Genomic DNA, 23,953 nt, shown 5'->3' with positions numbered 1-23,953 from the left:
AGGAGTTCGACAAAGACAATGTTCTCTGACTCTCCTGGGAGACTAGTGCATACTGCACTCAATGCTCTTCCAAAAAGGGGTTGCAGATGCAGATGTGTGATGTGGGTGGGACTTTGAGTTTTAAAATGGTGTCCTGTGAGAAAACTGTGATTTTAAACTCTTTGCACTTCTGGATCAGCTCTTTCTGCTGTTTACCTTTCTTCACTTTTTCTTAGGTGGGAAGGGACAGTGAGGGACAGCTGATCCTCTAAGACTGGGGACCTTCCTGTGGCAAAAAAACAATAAAAATGTGAGTCCACCAAAAAGCTATAAGGACTATCTACAGAAATTTTAAGCTTTGGGTGATAGCTTCTTCTACACTGAAACTGCCTCACATGGGAATTTTCTGTCTTGCCTTTCTTCATTTTTTTCCCCCCCTTGTTTCTTTTTTTAGATGGCCAATTTATTTATTTTTCCCTGTCTCTTCCCCTGTCTTGCTCAGCATTACAGCTGCAACATTTTTTGATCATTTTAAGTTTTAGGCTCTTTCTTGTTTGTTTGTTTTTTCCAGTTATTGGTCTTGATGATATTATGGATGAAGAAGGAGTTAAAGAGAGTGGTAACGACACCATTGAGGACGATGAGCTTGTTTTACCTAACAGGAATTTGAGGAGCCGTTGTGAAGAACCGTCACTCACATCACCAAGAAAATCACCACGTTTAATGGCACAAGGTGATCATTCAATAGATATGTGTGTTTGCGCATTTGAAGTCCATTAGATTTTTATAATCCCATCCCACCCAACATTTATAAACTTAAAGTAAAGCTTTGCTATTTGGTTGTGTGAATTCAAGTACAGACACTTCCTTTTTTATACACTGCAGCTAGAAGTCGGTATCTGTGGGGTACTACTCAACTTGAATTCCTCTTTGATAAATATTTGATGTCTTCCTTATGGCGTGTGGTCCTTAAACTCATTTTTGAGATTTTAATCCTTTCACCTGCATCAGATTAGCACTGTGGTTCTTCACCAACAAAAGCATGTTGTATTTGCATGGAATATTAGGTTAGCATGTCTGTTTATTTCCAATTAAAATTTTAATTCTATTTATTTTTATTTGTGTATTTTCTTTTTGTTTTAAACTAGGCTGTAATAACTGCAGTCATAAAGTCTTTCATCAAAATATCTAAATATGCATAAGTATTTTAATCAAATATTTAAATTCTGTGTGGTAGCTAATTGATTATGGTTAGGGTTCTTCTATCTTGTTGAACTGGTGGAGTTATTGACAGCTCTGCTTTTTCCTGCTAGTAGAGTAGGCTGAGTTAAAAAGATAAAATTACTTAATAGGGAAGTCAGAATTTAAATAAGAGCCTGTGGTACAAAGCTGGTGAATATGCTTTTTAAAAAGGCACTGGAATGTTTTCTTGTTTAGAAAATGTAAGAGATGTCATGTGAGAATACGACTGACTCTCAGATTCATATAGTGTGTTCTCTAAAAGCTTTGTAAACTTCACAGCTATACTTCTAACCATGATATAACTTGTGCGATTTTTGCTTGAGGTAGAAGTTGTTGAGTGGAAGAAAAGTAGAGTAGGTTTTGATTGTCTTTTTGTCATCACTTCTGTTTTATATATACTACTCAGAACTTTCATAGCCATTAGAATAATGAGTTTTTACATCCAAACTGCAGCAGTGTAAAATTGAAATGCAAGTAATTTATAACTTTTCAAAGTAGACAGCTGGGGGGGTGGTGTGGTGGTGTTTGGGGTTTTTATTCGGGGTTTTTTGTGGTGGTTAGTTTTGTGTTTGTTTTTTTTTTTTAAGTTTAGTAAACAACTAAGTTTTAAGTTCACTTTGTGTCCAGTAAGCTAAATCAGGCTAAATCAGTTCCTATTCTAGGTAAGTCTTGTATTTGCAAAAAGCAGGATGCAGTATAGCTAAGACATTTTCTTTTTCCCTTCCTAGAACCAGTACGGAGTTTGCGACAGAGCACGCTAGCCAAGCGTTCGAATGTTGCACCTCTTGTTAATACCAAGAAATCATCTGTAAAAAGTGGATCTGCTCCAAAAACCGGACAGAAACAAGAGAAGAGTCCAGCTAAAGAGGCAGATGTTGCTGCACCCTTGAAAGAGCAGCCTAAAGAAGTTAGGCGTAGTACAAGACGATCAGGACAGATAGAAGGAACTGCAGCAGCAGTAACAGCATCCCAAAGTAATACAAAATGTCTTCCTGGTCCTGAAGAGGTGAATGAAATAAAGTCTGAAACCCTTGAGCTGGCAAAAGTTGAGGAAACATCCCCAGAGTTAAGTTGTGCTAATTTAGCAGAAGCCTGTTCTCCTTCTCCTGGAGAAACAAAGGAAATAACAGAGGTTGCAACAAAGACTGAATCTGGGAATGTTGAGTCAGTTTGTTCAGTATCTGCAGATACTGAAATTACTGCAGTTAAAAATGAAGCAAATGATGTGATTGATTCAATGGGCTCTGAAACTTCTTCGGAAGAAAAGACTGAAAATAAAACAGAGGAATTGGAGAAGAAAACAGAAGAGCATGATGAAAGTGGGGTAACTGGAAAAGCTAATGATCCATCTAGTGCTTGCGTGAATGCAAGTGAAATTTGTAAGACCTTTTCAAATTTGTCCAGCTCTGTAGAAGAGGGGGTTGATTGTAGTTTAGGTTCCCACAATGTGGAAGTTCCTGATGAAAATACATTGTCAGTAAAGGAATGCATAACAGAGCCTGTAGATGATGACCAGGGAGTGGAGAAAACTGTAACTTCATCCGAGAAACTATTGGACAGTACAGAGTTTGATAATAAAGACTTGAAAAGCAAAGAGTTTACTTACACTGACCCAGGAAATAGCATTTCGGAAAACACTGTTCCTGACCAAACAAGCCCAAATGTACAGCAGCAGATCAGCGGTACTAAAGTAGAAGGCCCTGAGGCATCAAAATTTCAAGAGGATGATAAACAAATTAGCATGTCATCAAAATGTGAAAAGAATGTTAGGCCCCGGCATAGTAAATCTTTAATACAGGATAAGCAAAATCTGACTGCAGGTACTCGACAGAAATCAGGTACAGTGCAACAAGAAATAATGCGTTCAAGAACAAGAGCTGGTCTTACTGTTTCAGGTCTTCACAGTCCGTCTTCAGCAAGTCTGAAGCGGAATGCGGATGAGCAAGAGAGTCATCAGCATCCGAATAACCCAGTCAAAATTAGGAAGAAACAGTCTGATCTGGGTTTGAAAGCAAAGAGCTGTGTTCCAGGGATAACTGTAAAAAAGCAGACCAATACAATGCTGAAGAAAATACCCCGAGTCCAGGCTTCTGGGCAAGTACAGAAGTCATCAATTCAAAGAGCAAGTGAGAAATCTCCTACTCATCAGAGTTGTTCTAAAGATACCCACCACTCCGTGCACTCATTATCAGGGCATGTTTCAAATCTTGGTCAGAAGCAAGCCCAGGGTCAGAAACATCAGCTTGCAACTGTGCTAAAAACAAACAGCTCCACAAAGGAAGAGGCAGAGACAAAAGATCCCCCTTTTGTAGAACATCTGAAGGAGGATGATAAAGAAAAAAACAAATCAAAAAGAATTGATAAGAATCTCCAACCTCGCCAGAGAAGAAGTAGCAAAAGTCTTTCACTTGATGAACCTCCGTTGTTCATTCCAGATAACATTTCAACTGTTAAACGGGAAGGCTTGGAACATACTTCTGCTAGTGAAAGCAAATATGTTTGGGTGCCCAACAAGCAGTGTGGCTTTTGCAAAAAGCCACATGGCAACAGGTGTGTGTGGCTTTGTGTCTGAAGAATTTATTGGTCTCAGAAGATAATTCTTTTCCTCTCTTATCAAATGTTTCATACCGCTGGTCCCAAACCAAAAAGGCATAGCCTTACAATGGAAGCCTGCCTGTTATACTGTCAATTAATTTCCTTTGCACTCACACACTTTTTTTTTTTTGTCTTTTAGAAACTAGTTTGGCCAAAAATTTTTACTAGAAATATTTTATTATATGAGTACTTTTGATGAATGTGTGATTCTGCTATGCTGTTAAAATACGTACTTTAAACTTGACTTTTTTTTTCATAGAAAAGAAATAAGATGTCTGTGTTCCAGATTACCATTTCCTTCTTTCCAGAGACCTCTTAAGTTGAAGGATCACCATCAACCAAAAAAATCAAATACATGTTTACATGTGACTTTTATCTGGTAGAAGTGTGATTCCAATAGAGATTCAGAGTTTTTTTTCAATTTGTATAATCATTGCTGTGAGGCTTTCATGTAACAGGAGTAATGAAGTAGTTGGGGGAGGGTAGGAAGAACATCAGTCTCAAAAAAACCCTATAAAACTTCCATGTGGGCATATCTGAAATTGCCTTTAACTAAACCTAATATATTAATGAAGTTGCATCTGAAGTTGGTAACGTCCCTCTGTGACAACAGTTATTCTTCTACACTGTAAGTGAACTGAAAAAGGCCATTGGGTTCCTCTAATGAACCAGCAATCCAAGAATAAGAATTCCTTTATTACCACTTCTTATTTTCTGGATTTAATATTGAAATATTTTTTGGTAGTTGCAGTTCTACGTGCTAGTCCCCCCTTCCCTCCCACCCCCCATTTCAAATTGAAGAAGTTTCTGATTAGTCCTTTGCCTGTGTGAGAGAAACTTTTAATAGTAATTTTCAGTGAGTGTGCTTTAGAACTCCATATATCAGAGTGAAATATGGAACAATTGATCTTTGGTGCCCGAGGTTTTTATAGCATTCATTTGTATCTAAGAAGAGCCCTTGTGAGTTTTATTGACTTATTATATTATATTTGGAAAACAAATATATTTGAAAAACAAATACATAAAATTAATTTACTGTGCAGCTATAGTAATTGCATTAATGTGGCCTATTAAAAGTCTTTTAATGCTAGGTTTGCCCTGCCTGGTTGGTGAGAATTGGCTCATTGAAGGGGTACTCAAACTTAGTTCTGTGTGTGGTTTTGTTTTCTTTTTGTTTCATTTTTTTGTTTTTTATTTTTTTTAAATCCTTTTATTGTTAGTATTGTCCCTTTACCATTTGTGCCTCTGTAATACTGTTTAATTTTATGCAGCTTGCATTTAATTAGTTTTTTATCATTTCGTGTATTACCACAGTGGTAGAAGTACATGGGTAGCCTGCATTTCAGTGAATTGTTTAAATTCAGAAAGGCTGCTTCATGATATGAAAGTGCTTCTGTGGGTATTTTTAAAGCAAAATATGCATATTTGGGGTTTAAACTGCTTGATATGTGTTAAAAATTCAGCTTTGAGTTGAACTTGTCCCATTTTTCTTTGTGCGTTTGCTAACTTTTTAAGCATTCTATGGGTTTTCTTGTTCTGAATGTCTTGTTAAAATTCAGAAAGTCTTGATTTTTAATACTAAGTGGATCTAACCAGTGTACTGGGAAGATACTGCAGTGAGGCAGAACTAAACCTGCTTATTTTAGTTTATGAAGTCAAAGTAATGCTACAGAAGATACACATACTGTGCATTGATACAGGATTAAATGCAACAAACCAATTTTGCATTGCCAGCTCTTTCTGCTGCTAGAACAGTGCCACAGATGGTGATTACTGATATCCTCAACTTTGTAATGCCAGTCTTAAGACTTTTTCTTTTTTTTAATATGTCTGTGTTACAAAACTGTTGACACAACCAGCAGTTTCAATGGGAAAAGATCAGACTGGCTAAATGTAGAAAGATATTTAGTACACAAATACAGAGTTTTTGTATATAGAAAGTAACAGAGACATGCTAGTGGAGTGAGGAACCTAGCAGTATTGAGCCCCTTGCTTAACAACAGAAGACTTAAGACTGTCAGTCCAGCACTTTTTATTACCACTATTCTAAAAAATGAACTTTTAATTTGTTCAAATTACTTTTGTTTTGTAGTTGTATGCTACAAATAAAAACTCAAATCTTTCAGATTCACTTGATGTCATTAAGATCCAAGAGGAAGCAAAACTCCTATCTTGAGTGCCTTGGCATTTGTACTTGTTTAATTATTGGTGTAAGAACAAGAAAACATTTTCAGTACAGTGCAAAAGAAAAAAAAAAGCTTAACATGATAAATTTCACTTTTATCACTTGGAAGAACATCAGAACTATTGAAATTGACTGCAGTGATAAGGGTTTTTTAATTTGCTTTGTGGATTGCTTTTCAAGGAATTTTTGTTTCCTTTTGTAACAGCCTAGCTGGTCAGCCTGTTTCCTTTTTTTTTCCCCGTTCATTGTACAGGAGATTCAAATATTGTGAAATGACAGTAAGTTCACCAAATATCAAAGGCAGAGCTAAGATCTGAAACAACATGTGTTTTCATATCCTGCTTTATCATTACTTAAACTTTGGAAATTTTTATCAATGCTGTGGTACAAATTACTTGTAGAAAAAGAAGTTGAACTGCAGTTCCAGCCCCCAGGTGGGAAATAATGTGCATAAGAGCTTTGCAGCACGTCATGTTAATGAAACACATCTGGAATTCAGGCTGCAAAATAGTAGTCACTTGAACCTTTTTGTATTCTCTACAATAAATGCAAAGCCACTAACCTGTTGTTAATGTAATACTAAGCTTGGAAAATTGATTCAGGTTGAAGATAATGTGTGGAGGTAGTTTCATCAGCTTTGTTCGTGTACAGAATCCCCAAAGGGGGATGCTCATGTAGGCCTTTCACAGCCCCAGAGTAATCTTACTGTGCCTGATAGAAGAACAGTTTTATTTCAGAATCAGCACCTGACAAATGGAGTCAATTAATATCTTAGAAATACATGCGATAATTTGCTGCATGCAAAGTCAAAGTGTGCTTACCTTGCACTGCAGATGATACAGTGGATTTGGCTGAGAAGGAAGGAATCCTTTTCTAAAAACATGTGACTTGCATGATCAAAAAAGTTTACAAGTTATAATGTGTCTGGCTTTGTAAGAGGCATGCCTGGTTTTTTTCTGTTAATAGATTGTCATTCTTTGGCACCTGAGCTTTGAACAATGACTATTCATGCTCTGTTTTCAGCTGGTCTTGATGCTTATAAGCTGGAACCAACATAGCTGTTTTGTATATCTTAATTACCTGGCGAGTGGGTAGTCAATGTTTGGCTTTAGGACTAAACTGTTTTAGTCTGTTTGCTTGATGTATTGTGTTGATCCCCATTCAGAGATTTACCTTTCCAACATAACTGAAATAATTTCATACAAAATCTAAACACTATGTTTCTGGGCAAGTCAGATAATTATGATGTAACTTCTTGTACTTACTAATATTTCAGCACATCTGAAACTTTTTTTTTCAGTGCAAAGTTTGACTTGTTGTTGTTACTCACTATAGTATTGCTTTCAACATTAGACTTTGCCGTTGTGTTCCCATATTGCTGTCAGATGTTTTCTCATCAGCTAATAACATAAATCAAACGCATAAATTTTCATTCCTGTATCTATAGATGAAACGTGTATGTGTATGGATATGCATATCACATAGAAAAATGGTACAGACTGAAGTTACTACCTCAACTTCTAAATGAGTTCAAGTGATGCTGAAAATATTAAGCTTTGTCACAAACAATAGTTGATTTCCCTATAGACAGATTGAAGATCTTTAAAGATAGTTGAAGAAAAAAATAATACTTAATTTCTTGGCATAGAGCTAGACAAAGACGGTAGCTCTGCAGACATTGAGAAATCTGCTAATGTAAGATTTCTTCTCGTATGCATCCTTCTGCTGTAAGGGCTCGTACTATAGATTTCTCCAGTTTTCACTCTAGATGTTTGACTTCTCTGCAGGCTGGAGGGCTGAACTCATTCCTTTCTTGTACAGATAGACAAAACCGAACTGATGTTTTGCAGATTGTCTCCCTTGTCTTCTCTCTGTCTTGTTTAATAGAAGAAGTTCCACCAGTTTCTGATTAATAATTTATAGTACATAACTTGAGATATTCTGTTTTGAAGCAAATTTTTTAGAAAGCATTATATCATGAGGGAAGTTTGTAGCTTTAATTTGTGGATGGTGACTTCCTCTTTTGATTTCTACAGTTCTAGTAAGGTTTTTTTAATAGGCTGGGGGAGTTTGGGTGTTCTCTTTTCTTGTTGTTTTGTGGTTTTTTTTTTTCTGTTTGTTTTTGTTTTGTTGTTGCTTGGGATTTGATCATGCAGTTTGTGTGGTCAGACACAAACTGGCCTTCTCAGAGGTCACAGAAAAATTAAGTGATGCAGGACCAGAGTTTTACGTAGGGTCTTCTTTTTCCCCACATTTCAACTCTGCTTTAATATAGAGGAAAAGTTAGTAATATTGTAAAAGGCAATTAGTTGGAAAGTGCAGGAGTTGATTTAGCAAAGATATTGTATTCCTGACCTCTTGCATACACATAGTCACTAAAAAGTTTCTGCATAACTGTAATACAGAAAATTACTTTGGCTGATGGATGAAGTTTAAAAAAAAATAATCTGAAAACTTTTTTTCCTGTAGTAAAGGTTATTATTAGGACATTTGTTTTTTGAAAATAGTGCTAATACTTCAGTAAACTATTTTGGAACCAGGCGATCATATAATTTGCACAGCCAGTATAAAAGACAATGGTTGAGGAAGGAGATTAAGGCTCCAAACTTAGAACCACCCTTAAGTTACATGTGCGTGTTTTTTTAAGGGTGGATGCATATACAGCAAATGAATCATTGTTGTGACAACATTCTTCACAAGAAACAGTAATTAGAATAATTATGATGCCTTAGTTCTAGTACATGTTCATTGAATAGTATGTTAAACTGCAGATTATGCAAGATGCCATCAATTCAGAGTCATGGATGATGCTTTTAAGTTTTCTGCCTCTGTTACTGCTTGCTTCGACTGTGAAAAGCCTTGCGACATTAAAAGATGTCATCCATGTCCACCCACAGCTGTAGCAAAAATGAATGACAGTATAAACAAAATAGCATTGTAATGTATAATTAATGAATGGAAGGACTCCACTGTGTTTTATATTTACAGCCATATCATTTTATTAGTAGATTTTTATATGCATTATATTACTATGCTGCAGTATTGGTAGGATTATTATTAATACCAGTACCATTAGGAAATCAGGCAAATGGATAGCATGAGTTGTCTAATACATAGTTTTATAAAGTACGTGTAGATATATGCAGTTTGTAGAACGTACTATCCTGATCCAGCAAGATGCAACATGTGGGTAGAATCCACTGGTAATGGAGCTTCCCTTAATGATTTTTTTTGTTGTTGTTACAGATTTGCGATTAATGTTAGGAAATGTACTTTACCCATTTTTTTCAGGGTTTTGGGAAGTTCAGTGATTTTGGTTTTCCTGTTTTGTTGTTGGGCACGTTTCATGCATTCACCTTTAGTTCGAAGAGCATAGGGTTGCTTGTCTCCCTGCTTGCTTCCTTGTTGGAGAGGTTCATGTAACATGAAAAACAAACAAAGTTATGCCTTTAAGGAAAAAAGAAACTTAAATTACATATAAGATGGGTTACTGAAATTTAATACTTAGGAGTGATCTTGTAGTGTCTTTTTCCTTTGATGCAAATTCCGTGTAAAGAGATCTGCTGATAGTGTTTCTTTGAAGTAGGTTGTTCTTGTTTCTAGAAGAACAAAACCTGAAAAATCATGTCACCTGTGTTAGACTTGTACAAAAAGCAAACAAGAGAAACTGCTGGTGTATATGTGCTCTGACAAGGTAGTGCAGTTTTTTTGTTGACAAGCGTTCGTTTCACTTGAGCTTTGAATCGAGCCCATCCTACTTCACTGTTGTGGAATATAGGCTCTGCTAAAGCTGCCGTGAATGCCTTCTCTAGTAGTAACACCTTGAGTAGCTGAAGGAGGAACAATCGCCTCCATGCAGCGTCTCTGCTCTAACGTTGGCTGGGCTGGAGCATCAGTGCAGCTGAGACACAGTTGTAATGTTAACACAAGTTTACAGCAGGTTTTACAGAAGATTGGTGAACAGTGCCATTAAGGGGGGGGAAATGCAGATGTGGGACATGCTTTAAATACTTGTCCTTAAAAAGTGCATGAAGAGTGGTCTTACTCCTCTTAGGTGAGTTCAGGGTTAGGGGGGTGTTTCGAATAGTTTTAAGTTTAGCTTTTTTTTAAGATTTGAGCCCTGTTGCAGTGTTTTCCCTATGTTATGTACCACAAATGCAAAGGACCAAAGAGAGGCAATTATTTCTGAAGTAAATGATTTTCTGTGGCAACGCACCTTACGTTATTAATTAATCTTAACATGCTGATCCCTGGCCCGCACTGAACTATTCTGACAGCTCCCAATTTTTTGTCTTTTATTTTACTCATAATTATAGCTTTACAATGAACAATTGTTTTATGAATAAGATGGTTTCTGCCCATTTTACTTGCAAAAATCTTATTTCATAGTAATGGATTTCTCTGGAAACTTTCTTTTTTTACATAATTGAATGTATGTAAATTAACTTTAAAACATGGCCTGTATATTTTGAAAATAAGTCATCCAAGCCTGAGTTTTTCATCTTAACAGATTAATTTAATTTACTACAAATAACATCTCCGAAATCCTGAGAGAGATTGTGGAAGGTTTGCATTAATTATTACCTTTCTCTTTATGTATCATCTATTACTTTCTGATTTTAAGGTGCATCTTTTCATGCCGATGTGTGGACTACCAACAGGATTCTTTAAAGGAATGAAACAATAACATACTCTATGCAAAGGTCCTAATGAGCTATAGTACTGTCTGCTGTCCCCTGTCAGCTATTTTTAGATTTTTCTTAAAAAAAAAAAATTTTGGTTTTATATTAAAGCCCAGTGAAAGCACTTCTGTTATTGAATGTGGCATGATTTAATATTTTAAAACACATGTTTCTTTCTCTTTCAGCTTTACATCTTCCAATCCAGCCTTACAACATGGGTAGAACTCCTGCACTTCAAACTTGAAGCAATCTACAGTCAGAAACTTTGGTGTTTTAATAGTCCAAGAGATCAGAACCTCTTCAGTCACAACTCTGACAGCTGTGCAAGAGGACATCTTTGATCCTTCAAGCCAGGCTTCAGTTTCACTTGACTCCTCTTTTTAGTCTTTGAGCATTGCCCGTTACCCAATTATAATTGCTGTTAAAAATCATAATTGTGTTTTGTGTGCAGATGAGTGAAACAGATAAATATGTAAAAGTGGCCTTATGGTAAAAAGGATTATTTACATTACTGATATCAAAATCAGTATGTTCTCTCCCAGCCTTAGAAGTTGCAGTCTTGCAGTTGACTAGTGTGAAAATACTAGTAGAAATAGTGAGTTTTTTAGGCAGGCAGCACCAGTATTTTTATTACCATTTTGTTTAAGCAAGACAATTGTAAACACTGCATTCTGTTTTATAGTACAGGCTTCATGGACATTTCCAGATTCTCTTTGTAGTCTTAGTTTCTGAATCCTGAATTCTGAAGTTTTACTGTGCGTGTTTAAATATAGCATAATTGAAACCTTCTTTTGAAGACTGGAATGAAGCCAAATGGATATTCCGTCTTCATTAGTTTGCTTTAAGATTACTTGAATGACATCTGTCCATCTAGGTATATATTCTTAGTGAAGAATGAACTTTCCTGAGCTGAATTCATTGTAGGGTTTTTTTTAGTACCACTTTCTATGATAGACCTGAAAATAAAGATGTAAGACTGGATGCCTATCCTGGTGCTTTACTTATATCATACACCATCTCTATTGCCCACTTACTATGTTTGAGCTAAGCTGAAAAATTCCATGTGCTGTCAATTTAAACTTGAAGATGTGCAGCATCTTGTGTATTTTAGTCTCTGGTGTTAATTTCTTCTGCAAATTTAGCCCATTTTCTAAATATTAATCAAAATTTTGTTTTGGTTGCTAAAGGTTGCAATCTGCCTTGCTCATTTAACAAATCATTCTCCAATGCCTGAATTTACAAACTGGGGAAAAAATACATATATTTTTAATAAAAATTAAAGTAGTAGCAGTTGTGGTTTCAAGACGGTGTATTCTTGGTTTCCTTCTATTTTTAACCAAAAGGCATTCATTCATCAGTATACCAAAATATCCTTTAAGCAAGAAGCACTTGACTGTATGCTTTGATCTTATTTCAGCTCTGCAGAAAATCTTATGTTTGGAATTTTTGTAACCAGTTTCAGTGTTCCCAAAGCTTTACTGATATTTTCTTGCAGTGGTACAAGATGTATCCTATGTAAAGCATCCTCTTGTGGATCCTTGCAGTTGTGAAATAGGCACTCACGCTGTATTTCTTGTTATCACGTGTTTGGCTCTAGGTTCTCAGAAAGGAGCAATCATTCTTTGTGTTGAAGTCCCATCGCTTCTCTCTTGTTTTCCTGTTGTGTTTATGAATGCTCTGGTATTACTCTGGTAAAACCATCAGAAGCCGTTGTCTCCTAATGTTACCTTTCTTGTATCTTCACTTTGCTGGAATGTGGATCTGAAAAGATTGAGATACTGACAAAATGTGAAGGAACCTCTGTGTTCCTAACTGAAACTATTAAACGGACAGATACTGTTTGCTAGTGTAGTGATAAGTAATACCATAAATGGACTTGCAGCTCAGAAAAAAAGAAAATAAAAAATGAGGAAATGTCTTCTTCACAAACTAGATTAAAAAGTGGTTTCTTAAAATCTAGCAAACAGCATCATAGGGTAGTGAAACTGGAAATGACCTTTTTCTCAAACTGCTGGAGCTTTAAAACTTCTCAGACTCATTTTGCATCAAAAGACTATTTACTTCAGCAGAATTTTATCCTGATTTATTTTGGGTAGGCAAGGACGGAACATGAAGCCACAATATTTTCTTCTGTTCTTCTCTTGTTTCAAACATCTGCTGTTAGACAGTAAGAATTTCCATCTTTGAGATACCAGTAGTTCTTGAATACAATACCTGCATCAAGCCATCTGGAGTGTTCACTTACAGTTCTGGAGAATGAGAGTTCCTCTAAGCATGTTTTGCAATATTTAGATGGTTTTGCCAAGTAGGTAAGTCAGCAGATAGCAGATCCTAGCCTGAATAGGAACTTACAAAAGTTAGGAATCATTTTCCTTAAAATCGTCTTACAAAAGATTTATAGGATATTAGATTTAAAGAAACAGGGTTTGCAGGTCAGTGTATTTAGCTTGTTGAATACATTGCTGAACCAACCAGCATTTCATGAATTACTTTTAAAATCAGGTCTGTCTTCTATGGAAGTAATTCAGTAAATAATTTTTCAGTATTAACAAAGAACTCACAGTTTTTATAACACACTTGCAGTCTTTCTGGATTTTCTTCATCCAGACAACATATATAATATAGTTTATATAAGTATAAAACAAAAACAAAGCCAGAAGATACAAAAGGGGAAGGGGAATGTAAGTGGATAACACAGGAGATCTACATCATTTGAAAGCAGTTCTTTAGTAATGATACCAGGTTCATTATTGTAAGAAAGGATTGTAAACAATAATTACTATCATGTAAGTCTCCTGCAATAGATTTATTGAGGTGTTTAACCTGTGTAACTTTGAAATCCCACATTGTTCCCAAATAGTGCAGTTAGATACTAGTGACAACTAAGGAAGTTTTCAAAACGCTTCCACAAAATAGTCAGAAATTATGGCTTTATTTTAGACCAAGTGATCTTTACAACACTTTGAAAATACTATCTGTACCTAAAGTTACTTTTACTTTTAAAATAATGAAGCAGTTGAAGTGACTCTGAAATGAAAGGTGTCCTTTAAATGATACTCATATTGGTGTTGAAACATCCTTTAAATAACTGTGAGCTCTGAATGAAAGAGCTGAGCAACACAGAAGTGGCATGTACCTTATTTAAAACAACCAAACCAGTCACTGCAAGCTAGACAGATGTAGTTGGCAGCCAAATTCCTGGCTCCATCTTCACCAGTAATGAGAATAAAAAGCAAATTTCTGGAAATAATTCAGTAATAATGGTCTAAGGAATGTGATGTAAAATACCAACTATATAGCTTGATGTTTCTGCGCTTGTCATATTTGTCAAAATGCTTAAACATCTCTCTTACTGCTGTGGAAGATTGCAGTTGTTGATACATGTCTGCTGTAAGGATGATGATCATATTTGAAGGAAAGCAAGGATAATACGATCTTGCAAGAAAATTTTCAAGTCCTTTCAAACATAAGTTTACTGGCTTTGGTGGTGGTATTTTGGGGGTTGGGTTTTTTTTGGTTTAGATTCCTATCTTTTTTTTTTTAATACTAGTCTGAAAAAATCCTGTTAGTAGGATTTTGGGGCAGGTTACAGAAATACAATGAGGTTATGATAGTCTCTTGGACTACTGCAAAAGGCAAAAAGGTCAAAAAAAAATTTCTCGGGAAGATTATACCATGTCGTAAGGCTGGGGATGGATGTAAAGCTACAAAGAAACTCAGTTACCAGGTAAGAACGAATTGTTGAGATGCACAAAACAGAACAAGTATGGTACATTCTGCTGAAGTTTCTGTATCTTCTTTCGTAGTCTATACGCTGACTTATGTCTTACTTTGTTTTCAGGTTTATGGTAGGCTGTGGTAGATGTGATGATTGGTTTCATGGTGATTGTGTTGGACTGAGTCTTTCTCAAGCGCAGCAGATGGGTGAAGAAGATAAAGAATATGTGTGTGTGAAATGCTGTGCTGAAGAAGACAAAAAAATGGAGTGTTTTGATCAAAGTGTACCAGATACTCAAGTGAAACTTGAAATCCATAGAGAAGACAAAGCAATGGAGTGTGAAAAACTGGGCATGTCGAAGCAAACACCTACTTGTAATCTAAATGTACCAACTGAAAAAACAAAGCAAACAGAGGATGCTGGGAAGCACAAAGTCAAAATCTTCAGACGGGTGAGTCTAATTTAATGCTTAAAGTTCTGTTAATTATTGGGGGTAGAAGGAGTTTCCTCCTAACCTCCTGCCATTTAAAACACCACGTTTCAAACATTTTTGTGAATCTAACTTAAAACTTCTCCATTATTATTTTCAGAGTTTCTTCATTTTCTAACTGGCTTGACTCTTTTGAGATGTTACTGCTAAACTCCTCTTACATTGAGCAGGATTACGCGCATGTCATATGCGTGTGTGTGTATATACATATAGGTGTATATAGAAATGGTGAAGAACTTTTTGCATTTGTCTTGCAGATTTCTAAACACTTTTACAGGACTGTCTGATAAATCTGTCTGTCCTGGTTTCAGCTGGGGTAGAGTTAATTGTCTTCCTAGTAGCTGGTACAGTGCTATGTGTTGAGTTCAGTATGAGAAGAATGTGGATAACACACTGATGTTTTCAGTTGTTGCCAAGTAGTGTTTAGTCTAAAGTCAAGGATTTTTCAGCTTCTCATGCCCAGCCAGCGAGAAAGCTGGAGGGGCACAAGGAGTTGGGAGGGGACACAGCCAGGACAGAGGACCCAAACTGGCCAAAGGGGTATTCCATACCGTGTGACATCATGCCCAGTATATAAACTGGGGGGAGTGGGGGCATGGGGATCACCGCCTGGGGACTAACTGGGTGTTGATCGGCAGGTGGTGAGCAATTGCACTGTGCATCATTTGTACATTTCAATCCTTTTATTATTACTGCTGTCATTTTATTAGTGTTATCATTATCATTATTAGTTTCTTCTTTTCCATTCTATTAAACTGTTCTTATCTCAACCCATGAGTTTTACTTCTTTTCCCGATTTTTCTGCCCCATCCCACTGCGGGGGGGGCAGTGAGTGAGCGGCTGCGTGGTGCTTAGTTGCTGGCTGGGGTTAAACCACAATGCTGTCGATTTGCTGTATGATATAAACTGTAGATCTTTTAAATATCTGTAAAACCATATGAAAACAGCATTTTAGTTTTGATTGTTTTAGCTTCAGATTGTATGTAGAAGAAAATGCCTAACATTTTAATTAGGGCCTTTCTACTGTCTTTGTGTCTCATTTTACTAACCAAAGCATAATTTGCAAGAGTAGTGAGATGTTTTTATTACGATTTGTTAGAGTCTTTTAGTACATAGCATTGTATTTGTCATAACTTCATCATCAGTAACCCTTTTTGTCGTATTTCTGAGTAGTAGCATTGTAATTCTGACATGTAAGCTGTTCTGTTTAATTTTGGTTTACGTGTGCTTTCTAAACAAGTATTCCTGTGGATACATGGCTAAAACTGGTTAAGGGGTGTTCATTGGTATCCCTGACCTTTTAAAATAACTAAAAACATAGCAGTTTTCAACATAGAGCTTAACTGCAAATGTCTTCGGCCAATATTTCAAAGAGATTGTTAAGCAATACTTGGCAGCAATTTGGGATATTGTTCAGTAACTTTTTAGAAAATATTATATGATGGTGCATACATCCAGGGAATTCATTATACAGTATACTTAAAAAAAAAAAAAAAAAGGGGGGGGGGAAATGTGTGGTAATTATGTAGTGGTTCATTGTAGCATTCAGTAGCGTGCTAACATGTGTAAATGTTTATTTCAGGAATCTGGTGATGGGAAGAACTTGTCAGACTCCAGAGACTTGGATACTAAAAAAGGGCAACATGTTCCTGCTCGAAAAGGATCACAAACTGCTGTAATTCCTCGGCGGTCCCCTGAAGATAAAAATGAAAAAATAAGTAAAGAATCCCTTAGTGTGGTTGAAAGGTCCACAAAATCAGGTAGTGAGGTTTGATGAAGTATTCCACCCTCTAATTCAGATTTACGTACAGTGAATTGTGGTTACTTTCCTTATAGTATCAGTTTTTCAAACCACATTCCATAGTGCAAGTGGTGATGATCTGAAGAGCAGTTTGTTCCCATGATGTTTATGATCTTTATTTCTAATTTCTTTTAAAATTTTATTTAGCAGGTAAATGTTTCCTGTGTAGATGTGTGTGTGTGAGTGTTTCCTGTCTGAGTAGTAGACGATGCTCACATAATCAAGAATGGGAGAAAAAGTACAGAAAGACATCTATGTATTAAACTTTATTTCACATTGCAGAACACTTAGATGAAATACTCTTCCATGAAATACTTAATGTATCTAGAAGTGTTTTAATTGCTATATAAATTATACTTTCACTTACTGATGTCTTTTGCACAAATTGACAAATAATTGTATCAACTCATTTCAAAGGGCAACATTATATTGCACACTGAGCCATCAGGTTCTCATCTAAATTTTATTTGAAAGGTTGAAGGGACGTATTTCCCCTCCCATCAACCTCTGTCCCCTCCCCAGCTCCCTTCCAGGAAGCTTTATTCTTCCAAGGTCATGGTAATACAAAATTCTTGTCATTTGGGACTGAAATCTCAGCAGCCAAGCTAGTGAAATTTTGTGTGAGAACTGTGTCTTTAACTCCTAAACTCAAGCTTTGAATACTTGTCTAAAAAAAAAATAAAATCAGCTCTTCTGGCCTTCTGCCAATGCTGATGTATTCTAGAAACTCTTATTGGTAGAAGAAAACAATTGAAAATCTTAGGGTTAAATGTAAATCTAAATGTAAGGATTTTATACTGAATGGTATCTTTTAGACTTCAAATACCTTGTTGTTCAACTTTGAAATTCTGAGTCACAAAATAACTGACATCCTTTCAAACTGCAAATTGCGTGGAGTGAAATGGGTGTTTGGCATCCGTGAAATAATTTAATTGTTCTAAAATATATTAATTAAACTAGGAGATGACAAAAAGATTTTTACAGGGACGATTTCAGAATAGAAGTTAACCTAAAAATCATTTTTAAACAGTGAAGGCTTGGCAGTCTCATTTAGGACAGTTAGCATAAAATTGTTAAGCAGCATATTTGTCTTAAGAGATTAAGTGCTTTGAATTATGCTTACAGTGGCATTGTTTATTGCTGATCTTGCCTTCACTTCCTTGTTATAGACTGTTTTCAGGTGGTTGAAACTTTGCCAAAATGTTGCTGGTGTGTGGAGGTTTTCCATTTACCCTGACCCCCTCAGGCTACGTTTTTTGAAAGGTTTTGGTCCAGTTCTTCATCCTCCTGAGGAGGACATGAGCAAAAACCTGGATTGAGCAAATAAAAGCTTTATTAGAACTGATTTACTTAACAAGCCTAGCATATGAATACTTTAGATCACAGTGCAGAATGGCAAAGAGATGTCTCGGATCTGTACCACCTTGCTGGTGAGGAAGGGGAAATCACTAATTTTGACAGGGGTCATAGTCACATTAATGAGAGAGCTGACGATCCAACCACTTGGCCTGCCCAACACAAAAGAAAATCCATCTTTTTATAGCTACTTGAATGCATTTTAAGTTGCACTCAATAGGTGAAAGTAATAATAAAGAAATACTTGTTTTTACCACCAAACACTCAAGTTAGGTCTGTATCAGTCTTCAATTTGTTTCTTTTTTTAGAGTAGAAATTGAATAAATTAATATTGTTTATTTCCCATTGGTTTCAAAAATAGAAGGCTAATGCTCTAAATTAGTGACATGTTCACATGCTGAGGCAAATGAGCTTTCAGCTGACACTCTGAAAATTAAAGCTTGAAGGAATCTGGTTTTTTTGCTTTAATGATTTTAATTTGATTAGAAATTTCCACGATTTGTATTATTTATGACACAAACCTTATAATGGCCTTGTTTAAGAGTGTCTGTTAACTGAATCGGATGCTGCGATGATTTTAATTGAAATAATTTTGATGGCTAACAGATACAGAAATGCTAAGTTTAATGAAAAACACTATTTTAAAGTAAAGTTTAATATGCTTATAATATGTGCTTCCCAGTATATTATTTCTCAGTTTCCTCATTGAAAAATTAATCTGTGCTATTACAAAAATTCAGAGTCAAAAATCCTACTTAAGATCAAGCTAATAAGCACTGGTCGTCTTGGTTCAGTGTAGAAGAAAACACCTTAAGTCAAAGGGCAAAAGTCTTGTTTGTTTCTGCTAAGGAAGTTTTTTCTGGATTAATCTGTGTAATACAGAATCCAAACTAAATAGGAAAAAAACCCAACCACCCACCCCGTGAGTCCATTCCTTCTCCTCGAAGGTCAGTTCTTAGCAGTTTAAAAATAAAACTTCATGACCTCCAGCAACAGTAGAAGTTCATAGCAGTGGCTTGAGTAGCTTACAATTTTTAACTCCATGTGTTTTGATAGGTGTTCATGAGAAACAAGAAATTAAGAAAAAGAAAAATGAGAAAGGATCCATTAGTGCAACACACCTGCCAGCTGTGCCAGCTTCCAAACCTTCTGCTGATCAGATAAGACAAAGTGTCAAGCAGTCTCTTAAGGAAATTCTGATGAAAAGGTAAAGATATATTATTAAATGAAATTATTAATTTGTGATTGTAATTGTTTTCTTTTGGAAGGCAGAGAAAAAAATACTAATTATTTGGAAGCATTTGGTGATTTTTTGCCCTTGTGTTCTCTCACAGATTGACAGACTCCAGTTTAAAGATTCCTGAGGAGAGAGCAGCAAAAGTTGCCACAAGGATTGAAAGAGAGCTGTTTTCTTTTTTTCGGGACACTGACTCAAAGTATAAGAACAAATACAGAAGTTTAATGTTCAATCTAAAAGATCCTAAAAATAATGTATGTATTATTTGTCTGTTGTGCTTTACAGAGATCCTTTATTTGCTGTAGATTAAAGGAACAGTCTTCTATGTAGACACATTATTAATCCTTTCACAATTTATCCTGTTTGTTATTTTTTTTTGCTAGGTTTCTTCATCTCTTTGATGTTGTTTGTCCTCTTGTGCACTCAGTGTTCTCTGTGTTCTTTTTTACTTGTTCCCCATCATTAATTCTTCAACTCCTTGCTCCCAGTGTACTGGAGTATAGTGGGGTTTCAACGTGTAGTGGCTATAGCTTGCCTAATTTAAGTGTTTGTCTTTACCATTGATCTGTTGTTTGGGTGTCCTTGTGTCCCCCGCAACACTTTGCTGCCTACTGCACTTGGTTTTGTTTCTGTCCAGCAGCTTGTCTCACTGTGCTTTTTCATACCCAGATTTCTCAAGCCTGGTCTTCACTCTCTTTTCTGCTTTCTATGAGCCCATTATTCAACATCATACTCGCCCTCTCAACTTCTGTCTTTTGTCTTTTTATCAGTTATTCTGATCAAGTTGCTTTGTCTATAGTATTTTACTATTACAATTAACCAACTGTAAATTATACAGACAGGCTAACTTCTGTCACCGGCTTCTTGTTGCTCATACTGCTAAATTATGTGGGGTTTTTTTACCCTAGGAATTCAGTTCAGTCAGTCAAGAAGCATAGACATCCTCTTTAATACTAGCTTCTTTCTGCTGTGTAATACAGAGGATTTGCACCTTTTAAAAAAAAAAAAAAAATGTCTGAGTTACTGCTGCAACGGGCATAAACTCCCTTTCTCCTTTGGAACAACAGTTAATTATACATCTGACCCTTAAGGGTTTATGTAGATACATTCTGTTATGTAGAATAAATGGAACTCTGGAATTAAGCTTTTTATGTTATGAGACCCAGTAGCGCTTCCTGCAGTGGGAGAGACTTACAAAACCACATGATCCATATAGCTGTACAGGGTACGTTGTATGCTGCTTCTCTGCTTTATTTCCTGCTGCGAGCTGTTTTTGTCTTGATAGCAATAGTTAACTTTTCTTCTTTCTTCTAGATATTATTTAAGAAAGTACTGAAAGGAGAGGTTACTCCAGACCATCTAATAAAAATGAGCCCAGAAGAACTGGCTTCCAAAGAACTGGCTGCTTGGAGACAGAGAGAAAACAGACACGTAAGAGTTGTCAACTTACGTTGTTTAGTTGACTGCCTAAGCATATTTAACTTCTGTTTTCAGGTTAAGTGTATGTAGAAAGAACAGAATGCATGTTGTACAAAGCAACTCTGACTAATCGGGAGGATCTCTGTGATTTATTTAGTATTCAAAACCCAAAGGGGTTGTTAGGACAGAAGTGAAAGAAGTGTAGTGAATTCCTGAAAGGGGGAAACCATGCATTTTCCTTTGCTGTGCAGCTTTGCTGCTGCTTGGTCTTTCTTTCTTCTGTCTCAAGAGTGAAGGCTTCTTTGTCCTTATTTCCAACAAGATTTTAAAGCTCTAGCTAGAGCTTTATAAACACCAGTTTCCTAAATAGGGAGAGAGATCTCTTTGGACAAACCAAACTGAGCTGGTGTGGTTTATAACTTACATACTGATGGAGCATGACGATTCACCCACCAAGAAATAAACCTGAAGCTGAAAACCTGATCTGCCAGTCTGAAAAGCAGTCTAAAGGCAAAATAAAACCCCCCCAAACCCCAACAAAATGTAGGAAGTTTATTATGTTAGTTTGAGCATTACTTTTCTTGAAATAGAAAGTCAAACTACATTTATAGCTGTGTTAACAGTTTAGAAGGAGAAGCAGGAATATGAGGAGCTGTATTATTTTTATACAAAATGCCTTTTTCTTAGATATTACCCTGTTTGTTGGGCAGTTCGTCTGATGATAGTTAACTGCAGCGACTTAGAAATGTCCGGTTTACAGCATCAAGTTTTCTAGTTTACAAAATCTGGATTTATGTTGGCAGAATCTTTGGTATGTATATGCCACTTCATAGAACTGAAAGGCACAAAATTTGGGTAGTGTTAACTGGTATGCATTTTGTGTTTGGGTCTTATGATACTAGGAATTGTGGGTTATATCAGATGACTTGCAATAAAAAATTAATGAGTAGGTAGTGTAACATAGAATAGATGGAAATTCATCCTCTTGAATTCTCTGTGCTCCGAATGAAAGTAAGTTCAGTGATAACTGATTCAGTACAGTGGGATGCTGTTTTAGAGAGTGCAGTTTGCATTGCAACATTAATTATTCCTGTTTTTTCCCCTCTTTTCTTTGCATAAGGCAACTAGACCTGTTTATGAATCATGACAACTTTTTGCTAGTCCCTATGCAAAAACAGTTGTTGAATTATTCTATTATCTCAAAGTCGTTTTGAGGGCCTAGAAAGGCATATGAAACGTTTGTTTATTCTGTAGCTATCTAAAGCCCATCTTTTGTAGTACATCTTTATTACATTCATTTTTATAAACATCAATAAAATACTGAAAACAGACCATACAAAATAATATTCCACTGCTGTGAGAAACAGCTCCAAAACAAGAGTATCCTGCTCAAAAATTACTGATGGGTCCTAAATATTTCAGAGGAATACTTCAAAATTTCTGGAAGTTGAAATGGAATACATGTAAAATGAAAAGCAATGTATCATTTGACTGTATCTTTCATTTTCGTATTTAAGCAAGACTTTGAGACTGCTGCTTACTAATTATTTTTTGAAGTTTCCCCCTTATGTTCAAAAGTAACTGCAGATATTTGGCAGACAGATAAAGCAATCATAGAATCCTTGTTTCCTTATGAAACCAGGCTTCAAATATTGGGGATAGCCAACATAAACTGTTTCTGGTTTGAGAAGTAGAAATGTGCTTTAAGAAGCAATTTTAGAAATAATGGTTTATGTTTTTATTTTTTGCAACAGAGCAAAGCAGCAGTGCTGATCAAAATTAGCATATCCATTACTTTAAGAATACATTTAAATGTTTTTTTGAGGTAGAGCGTTAGTTTTATGTACTAAAAAACAAGCTCTTGAAAAATGATACAAATCTGTATGTATTTATCTCCTACATTGTCCCTATTATTATGGGAAAAGAGTTGATGCAATTTTTTCCTTTAGCTCTTGGAAAATCAGAATCACCCGTCTTTAAATTTAGTGTTGAAGGACTGCTTTATCACTTGTTCAAATATGTGCCCGATGAGTGCTTGCTGCACTGTAGGTGAAGTTAGACTGGCTGCTTGTGCGTTTGCTTTATGAAATTACTTGACACTTGCAAAATAAGAATGTATTCTTTTTTCTCCGGAGAGTTTCCTAATTGCAATCCTATTTTCTGTTGTTATATTTGTGGATTTCCAGATTTTATTGTATGTAAGTAAATATACGTCACTTCCTGTTTTTACAGACAATTGAAATGATCGAGAAAGAACAGAGGGAAGTTGAAAGAAGACCTATCACAAAAATTACTCACAAAGGAGAAATAGAAATTGAAAGTGAAACACCAATAAAAGAACAAGAAGAAGTCATGGAAATTCAGGTGGAAAAGAAAACGTGGCAACACAGTGTATTTAGTTCATAGATAATATGGTTGTAAAGTGGTTTATGATTTTGTTGCTCAGATCTGTAATTATACGTTACGTCTGTTTTGAGTTTTTCTTTTATCCTTACTGACTTTCACTTCTGTGCCTGGTGTTTTTGGTTTTGCCATGTTGTGTCCATGACTGTATGATGAGTTCTGGCAATAGTAGAAAATGTTCTAAATCTTACCTAAAAGATATTTAGGAGTACCAATTCATTATTTTAATGCATTTGTAGATTTTGTGATAGCCTTTTAGGCTATACAGCTGAAGGGACAGTTTTATGTCTGAAGGGAAGAAAATATTGTAAAATATTTAAGCAATATGAATAGCAATATTAGGAATATTAACAGAGGAAAAAAAGGCTAACTGAAATGTGTTTGACTTTTTTTAGGAACCTAATGTGAAGTTGTTTGAGAAGTCAGAGGAAGCTGACAAAGATAAAGAAGTAAATGAATCTGCATCTCCGGACACCACAAGTCAACATAAAAATCATCTCTTTGATCTTAACTGCAAAATCTGCATAGGTAATTTTGAAAAGCATGACAAAATAAATACATCATGCTTATATAATGCTTTTCAGTCATAAATCTCAGTATACCTCAAGAATGTAAATAAATGTGGTTTTTTTTTCCCTAGTTTGCTGACAAAGATGTGGAAGCAGTGTTTTACTTCATAATTTACAGAAGAGACAATATTAAAATGATAGGCTATTGGCATAAACTTGTCTTCTATTTTAAAAAAAGAAAAGGACTGCAGAGAAAGAAATCCCTTTAGTGGGTGTACATGCTATTGGTGATTGCTTATTTCTTTATCCTATCCCATTACAGTGGCAATATTTAAGT

At 35.8% G+C, this 23,953-nt stretch overlaps 1 protein-coding gene across 12 annotated transcripts in view; it reads left to right on the top strand.

Annotated features, from left to right (window-relative positions):
* Window positions 1-23,953, top strand: part of PHF3 (PHD finger protein 3) — a 50,970-nt gene that overhangs the window by 17,210 nt on the left and 9,807 nt on the right. For 7 of the 12 annotated variants that reach the window (XM_030007190.2, XM_030007198.2, XM_030007191.2 and 4 more), the window contains 9 exons: window positions 551-712; window positions 1,950-3,771; window positions 14,525-14,852; window positions 16,474-16,651; window positions 19,105-19,255; window positions 19,383-19,539; window positions 20,600-20,716; window positions 22,937-23,068; window positions 23,503-23,635. In XM_030007190.2, coding sequence (XP_029863050.1) covers window positions 551-712; window positions 1,950-3,771; window positions 14,525-14,852; window positions 16,474-16,651; window positions 19,105-19,255; window positions 19,383-19,539; window positions 20,600-20,716; window positions 22,937-23,068; window positions 23,503-23,635 — 3,180 coding nt within the window. Of the gene's footprint in view, window positions 1-215; window positions 290-550; window positions 713-1,949; window positions 3,772-10,903; window positions 14,411-14,524; window positions 14,853-16,473; window positions 16,652-19,104; window positions 19,256-19,382; window positions 19,540-20,599; window positions 20,717-22,936; window positions 23,069-23,502; window positions 23,636-23,953 lie in introns of those variants that run through there. The other 5 variants (XM_030007196.2, XM_041122029.1, XM_041122028.1 and 2 more) reach the window with 2 other exon arrangements.

This window comes from Aquila chrysaetos, chromosome 2 (genome assembly GCF_900496995.4).
Source record: "Aquila chrysaetos chrysaetos chromosome 2, bAquChr1.4, whole genome shotgun sequence".
NCBI lineage: Eukaryota > Metazoa > Chordata > Aves > Accipitriformes > Accipitridae > Aquila > Aquila chrysaetos.
This window is presented reverse-complemented; position numbering and strand designations above follow the sequence as displayed.